The sequence below is a fragment of the Micromys minutus genome (genome assembly GCF_963924665.1).
Source record: "Micromys minutus genome assembly, chromosome: 10".
NCBI lineage: Eukaryota > Metazoa > Chordata > Mammalia > Rodentia > Muridae > Micromys > Micromys minutus.
In genome coordinates this window covers 30,165,799-30,178,747 of record NC_137979.1, presented here as the reverse complement: position 1 = coordinate 30,178,747, position 12,949 = coordinate 30,165,799, and the positions used below count along the sequence as shown (strand labels likewise).

Sequence of the window (12,949 nt, the reverse complement as noted above, 5' to 3'; positions counted from 1 at the left end):
AGGCTTGAAGAAAATATTTAGGAGTGTTGCTAATAAATGGGTATAAAAATGTAATTGTAAGTCAGCCGTGGAGGTGCATGCCTGTGTCCCAGCATTTGGAAAATAGAGGCAAATGGATCTCTAGTTTACAGCCACCCTGTCTACACAGTAAGTTTCAAGCCAGCCAGAGCCCACAAGGTGAGGCCATCCCTTGTCATAAAACAAAACTGGTAAGAGGACAGAGCTCATGCTAAATAATTTTACTAATATTAAACTGAATCAAATCAAAACAACCACAAGCATATTTTAGAAAGCAGCAGCAAGGGTACTCTAGGGCAGAAACAGTTATTGAATTTGAGGTGAACGCACAGAAGAGCCTCAGCATGAGGTCAAGACAGATAAGGCAGGACCCAGGATTATAGGGTAAAGAATGTGAGCTTTATTTTTAGATTTAAAAAAAAAAAAAAAACATAATCTCACCGGCACTGTTTTAAGGTTTTAGATATTTTTTAAATGTATAATTTCAATGTATGTGTACATGAGCACACATGTGTGCTGGTATCTGCAGTCAGATATTTTGGTGCTGGTTAGCATGTATCTATATCAGTCTGATGTGAATGTGGGGACCTTACCTCCAGTTCTTTTATAGAGCAGCGAGCACTCTTAACCACCAAACCATCTCTCCAGCCTCAGCTACAGGTAGGTTTCCTTGATTTTTGTTGTTGTTAATCTTATGTAAATGATTGCTTTCCCTAAGGAGGCCAGAGAGAGGACCCAATCCCCTAGAACAGGGGTGACAAGTGGTTGTGAGTCACCGTGTGAGCTAGGAATCCAACCCCAGTCTTCTGGGAGACTTGAACCATGTTCCTCACCCTCCCATTACAGCTTTCAAGCAAACACTAAGATTATCTTAGTAATTATAAGTTTCTCTTACTAAAGTCTTTCTTTTTTTCTTAATAACAAAGCCTCCTCAAAAAATTTCAAATGTATTATTAAGAATGTTGTAGGGGCTGGAGAGATGGCTCAGCAGTTAAGAGCACTGACTGTTCTTCCAGAGGTCCTGAGTTCAATTCCCAGCAACCACATGGTGGCTCACAACCATCTGTAATGGGATCTGATGCCCTCTTCTGGTGTGTCTGAAAGCAGCTACAGTGAACTCACATAAATAAAATAAATCTTTAAAAAAGATTTATTATTATAAAAAAATAAGTTATGTAAGGCAGATAGTTATCAAGCACACATCACAGATTATAGATTTAACTTTACTAACACTAAAATTAGGTTCACTAATTATTTTATATGTAAAGGCAAGAAACAACATTGTTTTACATATTCTTCTCATTGTTGATTACATGAGCTTTCTTCACTGGGTTGGAAAGAAGGAAAGAACTAGTCAGAGATAGGAGTACCAACCACTTCTCTATGGTTAGAAACAAAATACATTAAGAAAAAAAGTTTAATGACTCAAGCTGGTCAACTACTAAATTTTTTTTTTTTTTTTTTTTTTTTTTGAGACAGTCTTATAGTACTCAAACTGGCCTGAAACTCACTATCTAACCAAAGAGGACCTTGAACATCTGAAGCTCCTGCTCCCACCTTCCAAGTGCTGAGATTACAGGCAAGCACAGTCATGATGGCTTTTCTGAGGTGCTAGGGGAAACATTCTACCAACTGCGCTACATTCTTAGTTCTCCATTATGCAATTTTTCCCAGTTCTTAATTTTTGTTAATTCACTTAATAAACATTTATGAACAGACATTTTGAAGTACTAGCTCTATATTAGGCATTCTATTTCCCTACTTTCTCAATGAACTTACCCACTGAGAACAAGGGACCACATTGGCCAGAGCCATGGCTATAGGGAGCTCTCCCTGGTCCCCCATCATTGTGACCAGTTCCACAAGTCTCTCAAACCGATCTGCCAACACTGTTTCAGCAAGTGTATCGAATTCTGTCCCTTGTTGAAGGATTTTTGTCAGAACTTCCATAAATGTAGCTCTTGTCTGAAGATCCTTGTGATAGCCTAAGCCTGTTGAGGACAGACAGATGCAAATTCACTACCACAGCTTGACTGAAGGAATTTTCACTTTATATGCCATGTCAACTTGAGATTTTTGTTTTAGTATAAGAGTGTTTTACATGCATTATGTCTGTGTATCAATCACATGTATGCCTTGTTACCACAGAGGCCATGAGGCACTATCATGTCTCCTGGAAATAAGAGTTACAAATAATTATGAGCCACCATGAGGATGCTAGAAATTAAACCTAGGTCCCGTAAAAAAACAGCACAGCTAGTGCTATAAACCACTGAGGCATCTTTCCCACCCAGCTCTCTAAGTTTTTATATTCCTGTTTTGGTTCTGTTTGCTTGCTTGTTTGTCTGTCACTGGGAGCTTTAACTGTTCTAGAACTCAATGTGCAGACCAGGCTGACCTTGAACTCATAGAGATCTTGTTCCTTCCTCCTGGTTAATGGACTAAAGCTGTGCACCATGCTGGGCCAGGTTTTTATTAGCTTTCATTTGATCTCACCTATGGAGTGCATGAGTCCACTGTCCACATTAGCATTGAGTAAGTTTGACATTGCAAGCACTGTGCAGTGCCGCAGGGATGCCAGCCTCCGAGACATGCCTCGTTTCCTGCCACCCGTTTGTGCATTTTCATCTTCAACTTCACTACAGTCATTCAAAAGGTTCATAAATAATGTGAAGTACCTGGAAAATACAGAGATCGACCTTTCCACAGTGAAGGCCCCACCAACCAGAAAGCTAAGCATCCATCCTGAGTGATTATATGGGATACTGTGTGGGACTGTAAGCAGCATTTGTCTTTATAATACTGAGGTAAAAAGTCAATGTGGCTCATTACTGATATGCTGGTAGCATTATTTTATCTTGAAAAAGCACAGTATTCATTTTATAACATCAGCACGGAAGATGTGCAATGTTTGCTGGCAAAAGTTAGTTTGAATATTTAGCTATAAAACTCACGGTCCAGATAGTTTAGACACTATCATTTTAAATGACTTAACAAAACAATCTAGATTCGTTACAAGGAAAATTTCAATTACCTCATTGTCTTCTTTATAAAACACAACACAAATTATTTTTCTATCTTGGTTTCGTCTTTTCACAAGTAGATATGCTATGTTTCATGACAGCAACCAATGGCCACAATTAAAAGCAATTAGGTCTACTTTTAAATATGATAATTAGCTAATTTGGTTGCATTTCTGTGGGAGGGAAGAAGATACATTTGTATTTTGCTTTGGGTTTTAGTGGCTGACACTCGCTCGTACTTAAGGAATAGCTGTGACTTGGCCTCCATCAGCTCCACCCCGTCTCCTTCTTCGGGCTGCAGTGGAAGACCAGCAAGGAGCGAGACTACTGCTTCCATGCTTGCTTGGTCCAGATCTCTAGACAAGAAATTGAGAAACTATGAGCATTTTAGACATGAACTGAAAGAGTTCTCTACTTCTTTAACTAAACTATAAACACAACCTAAATAATACCAGTAAACATACCAAGCATAAACACACAAAGACTTCAAACAAGTAAAGAAACTTACAAATAAGTAATGTTTTAGCAGAATATCTATGTTAAATCAAAATTATGGGGCTGAGGATGTAGCCAATTTGACATCTATAAGTCTTGGGTTCAAGCTCCAATTATCACAATATAAAAATGAAAAACCCTGACAGTGACGGCAGTGCACACCTCTAATCCCAGCACTCTGGAGGCAGAGGCAGATGGGTCATTGAGTTTGAGGTCAGCCTGGTCTACAGAGTGAGTCCCAAGACAGCCATGGCTACACACAGAGACTCTGTCTTGAAAAACCATCAATAAATAAATGAATAAATAAGTGGTTGAATGGATAGATGATGATGATGATGATGGTGATGATGAAAGAAGAAACTCAATTAATTAACAAATAAATAAAAAGTATATACTATCAAGTTATACCTGGCCAGTAAAATGGATGAAGTGATCATCCAATCAAAGTTATCATTTTGGATACATATCAATCATCTATCATTAAAGCACCTAAGCAATTATGCGTTAGAAAGACTCACTAAAATTCGTTCCTCAATCAATGTTTTATCTAAAGTAATACAATCTAATGCTTTATGTATCTTCTTTCTCAATAGCCGTTAACCATACTTCCTAAGCCAATACCACTTTCCTAAGCCTCCATCACTGTTTCAAACTAAAAGTCCTTCCATTAAAAGAAAAAAAAAAATTTCAAATGCAAAAGCTTACCACCTACAAAATAACTTAATATACCTAACAGCTAACTCTGTACTGGTTTTCATGAGTAAAGTGAAACCCTCTATTCTCCCCTGCCTCTCTTTCTCTCTTCCTCCCTTCCTCCCTCCCTCCCTATCCATTTTTGTTCTATTTTATTTTACCTTGTAAGACATTTTACATCATCATCTGCTGCTTGGTTTGATGTTCCCATAACCCAGTCTGTTAGGTATTCTACCATCTTATTCCTGTAGAATTACAAAAAAGAAAAGAGCAAAACAGTTTGTAACACATAGCTTACTGTTTGATCATTTAACAAAGGTTTTATTGTATAGTGTATAGCTCAGGTTGGCCTTGAACTTCTGCCTTAGCTTTCTGACTGTTGGACTGAGGTGTATGCAGATACACCAAAACCTTGTTCTAATATGGCAAACAGTCAGTGAAACCAGTGTGACTTTATAGAACAGACAGCACTATCAGGGCTGAGAAAATAAGTCAGAAGGACACAAAGAGACACAATTTGGATGCTGGTTCTTTGCACTAGCACTTTACAGTGTAGAAACAGAAACTTTTAGTGCCCATGAATTAATCAGTTTCAGGAAAGAGGAGAATTTTAAAAAGAAAAACAGAAAACAAAACAAAAAACAGATGTCCATGGGCAAAGAGCTTTGAGAAACTTGGTTAAGATATTCAAAAAAACCAAACATGCATGACACTTTGTACCTGCCTCCCTCCCACACAGCCAGGTCCTGCTACTGTTTCTACCTTTTGCTTAACAGAATATTTACAAGACCCTGCTTTGCTCTGAGAACTCACCTGAATTTCATCTCTTGACAAAACGAGAGATCGTCTCTTCTTGCCATCATGACTTCAACTAACTGACACAGTTTCGTTTTTATTTGAATTGCATGGACCATATTCCCAAGAACACGAACATATCTAATTAAACACAGAATAAAAAAAAAAGAATCAGATATGGACAAAAGATGAAGTATTATAAATTTAATCTTTAAGTAAAATTAAGTAAATGTAACCTTAGACATAAATAATATTTAAATTCTGTTTAGGTAGAAACATATACAACTTTTTGATTATCTTATTGCCACAGTTCACACTGGGCCTGTAGTAAAAAATGGCAAATTATTTCATCACACCCACTGTTGGTGCATGACAGGTCTTACCTCTTAAAGTAAGACTCTGCCATGATCAGGAGCAGAATGCTTACCTGACCAGATTTAGCATCATTGTCTCAATGCTAGCTTGTCCCAGATGCTCAGAGCTGCCTTCAGTATGATTATCCAGGAGGTTCTTCATTATGGCTATGGTTTGCTCTACAAACTGAGTATTGCTGTCCGTTAATAATACCTACACATACAAAAACAACAATAACAAAGCCCATTAGCGATATTACATCGATGCACAGAAAACATCAGTAGGACAATGAAACTGACATAACCATCACATGCAGGCACACCACAGGCAAATAAAGAAACAAAGAGATACACATAGGTATGAATGCACATATCCAAGATTCATAACTCCAGGCATACCCACAGGCCTGAGTTCTTTAGAAGCAAAGTGATTCCTAGATTACATGATTTTTTTTCTGTAATTATGAAAGATTTTTAAATTATAAGTGTTGGTACTTAATTTAAATAATTTAAAAGGAACGGTCTTGATTTATTTCAAGCTTTCATTGTATTCACAAAGAAAGGTAAAAAAACAAAGTGGAGAAGACTTCACCTGTCCTTGAGAGTCAAAAAACTTGCTGATGGTATTCTTCAGTTTGTTAAACAACATTGGATACAGAGCAGGACTCAGCTCCAGACCCACCAGGTCCTTAACATTGGTCCGTATCTGAAGCCCCACTTTCTCATGGTTACACACCATTAAGGACAGAAGCCGGTCCATAAATCTGCTGACAGGTGAATCGACATTCCCGTCAGAAGACATTACAGAAATCATAGACCCTTTGCGCTCACTGACAGGGCCCATAGGTGGGCTATATGTCGCTAGGCCGGAGCAGCTTCTCTGTTGCAGGCATACCCCACCAAGGGCACAAAGAAAGCCAGTCATGTTGATCCATTCCTGCAGGGAGTCTGTGTCAGACAGGTCTAAGGATCCTCCTCCACTGACATGGGACATCCGTCTCTTAACAATGGTCTTATGAAGACTTTCTGCAGCCTAAGCACAACATTTTTGTGAAAAGCATGAATTCAACATAGGTTAAATAAAATCTTACAAATTATTCTTATCCATTTCTTTCAGTAGGAAAAGTCCATTTTATATTTTTTTAAAAATCTTGAAACTACCATATACATTATTATTTTTTAATTTTAGTTTTCTGTGTATAAATGTTTTGCCTGCATGTATATCTGTGTACCATGTGCTTGCCTAAAAAAAGCTAAAAGAGATGTTAGATTCCCTGGAATTAGTGTTACAAGCCTTTCTAAGCTATCATGTGGTTGCTGGAACTCAAACCCAGGTCCTCTGGAAGAGCAGCCAGTGCTTTTAACCACTAAGCTCTCTCCAGCCCTACCATACACCTTATTAGAGAGCCATGTAATACATTTTTGTCATAGCCAGGCTAATAAAACCAACCTAAAGTGTCAAATTTATTAAAAAAAAAAAAAAACAAACCTCTTATGTATATTGATGAACAATTGAAAGAGGAAAAAAAAGGCAAGTCACAAAAGATTCCATTTGGACAAAATGTGCAGACGGTAATTTTGTAGAAATAGAACATAGATTTGCAGCTACTCAAGGCCGGAGAGGTAGAGAAAGAAAGGTAGAAAAAACTGCAACTTAGAGCTAGAAATAGCTATTTGGGAACAGGTTTGGTGGAAGGGGAGCATTCTGTGAGAGAATGAAAATGTACTAAAATTGATTATGTACAAATTGACAGTTATAGAATTCTATGACTATACTAAAAACAATTGCTAGGTTAACCACCTTATGAAAGATAACTACAGTATATGAATTCTATGCAGACTGAAACAGTAAATACTCTCACTCATGCCCTTGCAAGAAAAACTTTCGTGATCTAAGGCTGTATTATTCCCTCAAAACAACTTTTACTTGCTTTAAGTCTAAAAAGACATGGGAGGATAAACAGTTTGTCTCAAAGACTTGATATAATGAGAGCAGTATGGGTAATACAAATTAATTATACACAAATCAATTAATTATTAATTTCTGGGGTAATAGATAATTGGTGGTAGTTGATGAATAAAATAATTCACTAGATGATAATAATTAAATAAAATACCCAAAGTTTAAAACTGCACTTAACCTTACAATGGGCTCAACTGTCTGCTCACCAGATCCTTTAATTAGAGAATCTAACAATACAGCATAATGAGCCAGACAGGAAGGCACACATCTATAAGCCCAGCATTTGGAAAGTTAAGGCAGGTGGCTCACTGTAAGCTCAACGACGGCTTGTTATAGATATTAAGTTTTAGGCCAGCAGAGATAAGTAACCAGATCTTATCTCAAAGCAAACATACAACATGAGAATAAAAATATTATTTTTCTCTATCTACAACTATTGGATATTTTATAAATGTTCTTTAAATACTTCAACAAAGGGACAAATAAGAACAGAGTAAATGGTATCTTAGCTAACTCGTTTCTAGAAGAGCTGTTTAATATTTCTGTAGTGATATAACCTTTTATATCTCTACTATCCAACAGAGTAAATAAATACTGAACCTTGGCTACTGCAAAACTGAGAAAATAAGTCTAATTTATTTAATTAAACAAGTTAAAAGTTACATTCTAACAGATACATGTAGCTAATATCTACAAGATTAGGCAGTACAGACCTAGATAAACTACAAGTAGTCTTAAAACTTATTTATTTTATATATATGAGTACACTGTAGCTGTCTTAAGACACACCAGAAGAGGGCATCAGATCCCATTACAGATGGTGTGAGCCACCATGTGGTTGCTGGGAATTGAACTCAGGACCTCTGGAAGAGCAGTCAGTGCTCTTAACCACTGAGCCATCTCTCCAGCCCCACAAGTAGTATTAAAACAACTCTATATAGTATCCTACTCTTCATAGCTTATAAAAAATTACTTAAGTGAAGGAACAGATCTGTTAATATGCAAAAATTCACAAAACAAACTCACCTGGCCATCTTCCATTTTGGCTTTTGGGTAGTTAAGAATTAGTTTTGTAGCCTGTTCCCACTTTGCATGTGTATCTTCCCAGGCCTAAAATGAAGTCAATTATCATTAGGGGTAACTTTAGAGATAAACTCAAAGTCAACATGCAATGCAGGTTCTGAGAACATGCACATAGCTCAGATTTGCTTCTGAAGTTGTTCTGATCACATAGCTAACAGGAGGCTTGTAAAATGAGGAGGGGGAGGTGCTGCAGCTGCCGAGGCCATACCTCAGTGTTTCCTGCAGTAGGGTGCTCAATGCGCCTTAACAGGGCCATCACTCTTTTCTGAAGTGCTGCTCTTCCTAAACAAAGACATCAAGCAAACCATGTTAGTGCTTAGAGCCATCCTCACAACTAGGAACTTGCTCAGTTCCTCAACGTACCTCCCCCCACTCCACACAGGGCAGAGTGAAGAAATGGAACAAATGACTGTGACGACTGAGGTGAACATGACCTTCTACCAACCTCTGTAAGGGTATTTATTTATTGATCCCCAACTCCAAAACGCCTAGAACATAAAACAGCGATCTCCCCACCTATGTTTATGGAAATATATGCCTAGGTGTTTAAAATCTCCCCATTTACAAATCAAGTAGAGTAATTTCTATAATTTATAACAAACAGTAACTTAGTAAAACTTCAGTAAAAAAATCTATTTCAAATGTCACTGAATTTCATCTACCTTGTTCAGGAAAGGATTTCAAGTAAATGGTTTGAATTAGCCCTGAAAACTTTCAAACTGTTATTTAAATACACTACTCTGTAAAGATAATTAGATGTCAGTCAAAGTAACATGGTTAAAAAGAAAGAGGGGGGGAAAAGCTACATTTACCTGTTGACATCATATTGCTGACTGAGGCAAATTCCATGAATGTGTTGTAGTTGGGCAAGAAGTTGTGCACTGACACTTCATCCACCCCACATCGGATATCTGCTTCTTCACAGAGGTGGCGGAAACAAGACATAGCAACCAGAACAACTTCAGTGTCAGGACTCCACAGAAACATGTACAAGGCCACTTCTAGCTTGGTCTGGGCTTGTCGGCATATAGGTGGGGTTCCACTGCACACTGCTGTGCTATCCTGGGAGGAAGGAGGGATGTATCTGCAACTTAGGTGACTTTATTTACAAACTCAACAATGTATCATCCACCACAGCACACAAAAAAATTTTCATAATAAGATCTTTTTCTGATGTACCTTATTCTAAACCAGATAATGTCAACCAATATATGATTTCATATAATGGTAACACATTTCAATTGGAATAGGTATTATCCTAGATTCCAGAAATGCAAATAGTCTATAACAAAAACACAATAAAGAAACCAAACAGTGAGTCCACCGCACAAAAACTGATCCACTTGTGGATCAAGCAGAATGACAAAGGAAGTGGAAGCAGCAGGGAGCACTACTTCCTGAGGGAAGACACAAACACACGAAGCACTAGCTGAAACAATGACACCCAAACTAACACTGTGGCACAAAGACAAGCAGAAACACTTATGAGGCACACAAGCAGCTGCTACAGGGCTCAGTGGGGTCTCTGCCTCAGCAGACTACAGTAAAACTTAAGCATAACAAGACTGGGTATAGAAGACAACATCTTCCATAATAACTTCATTATTCTGCTCATATTATGATTCATATTTTAAGTACATTTACATACAGGAATAAATGTCCTGCTGGGCATAACAATACAAATCTATAATCTCTGCACTTGTGTGGAAAAGGCAAGGGGATCAAAGCCAGCCTGGCATACTTGGGACCCAATCTAAATATGTAAACTTTGCCAAGCATGACTGACCATAATTACAGTACTTGCAAGGGTGAAGCAGGAGGATTACAGTGAATTCAAGGCTAGCCTGTACTACAAAGCAAGACTGTTTGAATATATATATACATATATATATATATATATATATATATATATACACACACACACATGTATGTATACATAAAAAAATAAAAGCAAAAAGAGAGAAAGAAATAACATCTTAGCAATGCTTATCCAAATATTAAGCAAAATACTGTTTTAATTTTAATCAATTTGAACCTCCTTTAATTGAACCTCTACATATGAATAAACTTTTCCACATCAGAATGTCAGCCACAGTGTCAAATAATCATGCTCTATATATTTTACCTACTTGAATCCTCCAAATTATGAAGCAACAATATTACACCAGTTTTGCTATTTTTTATTAATTATTATTAATTGTTTTCTGCTTATTCATTTTTTGGAAGACAGTCTTACTATGTAAACCTACCTTCAAACTTGTCCCCTCTGGAACAGAGTGATAAAGCCAACAGTTAAAAGCCACTAAGAGCACCACCACCTGTCCTTCTAAAGGACCTGGGTTTGCTTCCCAGCACTCACAAGGCAGCTCACAGCCATCTGTGACTCCATGTGATCAGAAGCCCTCTTCTGGCCTCTGTGGACACCAGGTATACATGAGTGCAAAGATATACAGTTAGGCAAAGCACCCATACACACTAAAAAAAAAAATACATGAAAATGTAAAACGCCAGACGTGGTGATACAGGCAGATATCTCAATTTTGAGGCAGCCTGTGTACACAGGAAGTTCCAGGACAGCCATAGCTACACAGTGATATCCTGTCTTTAAAAGAAAACAAAAATTCAACTTGTGATCCTCTTGCCTCAGCCTCTGCAACACTGAGATTGTAGGTATACTCCACCATGTGCTATTATACCCATTTGAAATCTGAGAAACTGAGGCACAGAATTGTGAAGAAATTTCCACAGTGGGCAGCAATACAACTGAATGCTGAGCAGTTTGTAACTAATGTGCTAAATTATTTAATTAAAATTCATCAACATCCACTCAGAAAAATCGAGGAGAGATGGAGGTATAGGAGAGTGACAGAGGACGTGACGTACCATGGAGGAATTCCCTTTTCCTTTCCTCAGAGATGCTCCATGAGTGCAGGTCCGTAGTAACTCATCATGATCAATTGACATCTGAGTGGTATTTCCACTAGCAGGCACATCACATCCTACTCCATAAAGGTAGAGAGAGTGACAGGAACTTCTATCTGCCTGCTAGAAAGAAGAAGTAAATTCTCCTGAAGCAATAACACCAAGAGAGTACTTAGTGTAAGCTGACTTTCTATTTAAGGCAGTCCTGGAAAACCTTCCTCTCAACTCCAAAGCTTTACCTTTAGAAACGTCAAAACTATCATTCACCATGATCAAGTAGGCTTCATCCCTGGGATGCAGGGATGGTTTATTATACGAAAATCCATCAATGTAATCCACCATATAAACAAACTCAAAGAAAAAAAAAACACATAGTTATCTCACTAGATGCTGAGAAAGCATTTGACAAAAGTCAACACCCCTTCATGTTAAAAGTCTTGGAATGAACAGTAATCCAAGGCCCATACCTAAACATAATAAAAGCAATATACAGCAAACCAACAACCAACATCAAACTTAACAGGGAGAAACTTGAGGCACTCGCACTAAAATGAGGGACTAGACAAGGCTGCCCACTCTCACCCTACCTATTCAACATAGTACTGGAAGTCCTGGCCAGAGCAATTAAGACAGCAAAAGAAAATCAAAGGGATACAAATTGGAAAGGAAGAAGTAAAAACATCACTATTTGCAGATGACATGATAGTGTACATAAGCGACCCTACAACTTCCACCAGAGAACTCCTACAGCTGATAAACAAGTTCAGCAAAGTGGCATGTGGAGAAAGAAATTAGGGAAAAGATACCCTTCACAATAGTCACAAAAACTATGAAATACCTTGGTGTGACTCTAACTAAGCAAGTGAAGGACCTGTATGACAAGAACTTCAAACCTCTAAAGAAGGAAATCGAGGAAGATCTCAGAAAATGGAAAGATCTCCCATGCTCATGGATTGGAAGGATCAACATTTTAAAAATGGCCATCTTACCAAAAGCAATCTACAGATTCAATGCAATCCCCATCAAAATTCAAACCCAGTTCTTCATTGAGTTGGAAAGAGCAATGTGCAATTTCATCTGGAATAACAAAAGACCTAGAATAGCAAAATCCATCCTCAACAAGAAAACGTCTGCGGGAATCACCATTCCTGTCCTCAAGCTATATTACAAGGCAATTTTGTTAAAAACGGCATGGTACTGGTACAGAAATAGGCATGTGGATCAATGGAATAGAATAGAATAGAAGATCCAGAAATGAGCCCTCACATATATGGTCACCTGATTTTTGACAAAGGAGCTGTAAACATTCAATGGAAAAAGGACAGCCTACTCAACAAATGGTGTTGGTCCAACTGGCACTCAGCATGCAGAAGAATGAAAATAGAACCTTTCTTATCTCCTTGTACAAAGCTCAAGTGTAAGTGGGTCAAAGATCTCCACATTAAACCAGGTACACTGAAACTATTAGATGAGAAAGTAGGGAAAACCTTAGAACTCATAGGCACAAAAGAAAATTTCCTGAACAGAACACCAATGGCTCGTGCTCTAAGGTCAAAGATACACAAATGGGACTTAATGAGAGTGCAAAGTTTTTGTAAGGCTAA

At 37.8% G+C, this 12,949-nt stretch overlaps 1 protein-coding gene across 1 annotated transcript in view; it reads right to left on the bottom strand.

Annotated features, from left to right (window-relative positions):
• NF1 (neurofibromin 1) overlaps positions 1–12,949 on the bottom strand; it is a 234,514-nt gene that overhangs the window by 126,543 nt on the left and 95,022 nt on the right. The window contains exons 18-28 of the mRNA XM_080923198.1: positions 11,307–11,468; positions 9,236–9,485; positions 8,632–8,705; positions 8,367–8,450; positions 5,970–6,410; positions 5,452–5,591; positions 5,043–5,165; positions 4,391–4,474; positions 3,281–3,397; positions 2,515–2,696; positions 1,798–2,009 (exon numbers count right to left, since the gene is read on the bottom strand). Coding sequence (XP_080779324.1) covers positions 1,798–2,009; positions 2,515–2,696; positions 3,281–3,397; positions 4,391–4,474; positions 5,043–5,165; positions 5,452–5,591; positions 5,970–6,410; positions 8,367–8,450; positions 8,632–8,705; positions 9,236–9,485; positions 11,307–11,468 — 1,869 coding nt within the window. The remainder of the gene's footprint in view (positions 1–1,797; positions 2,010–2,514; positions 2,697–3,280; positions 3,398–4,390; positions 4,475–5,042; positions 5,166–5,451; positions 5,592–5,969; positions 6,411–8,366; positions 8,451–8,631; positions 8,706–9,235; positions 9,486–11,306; positions 11,469–12,949) is intronic.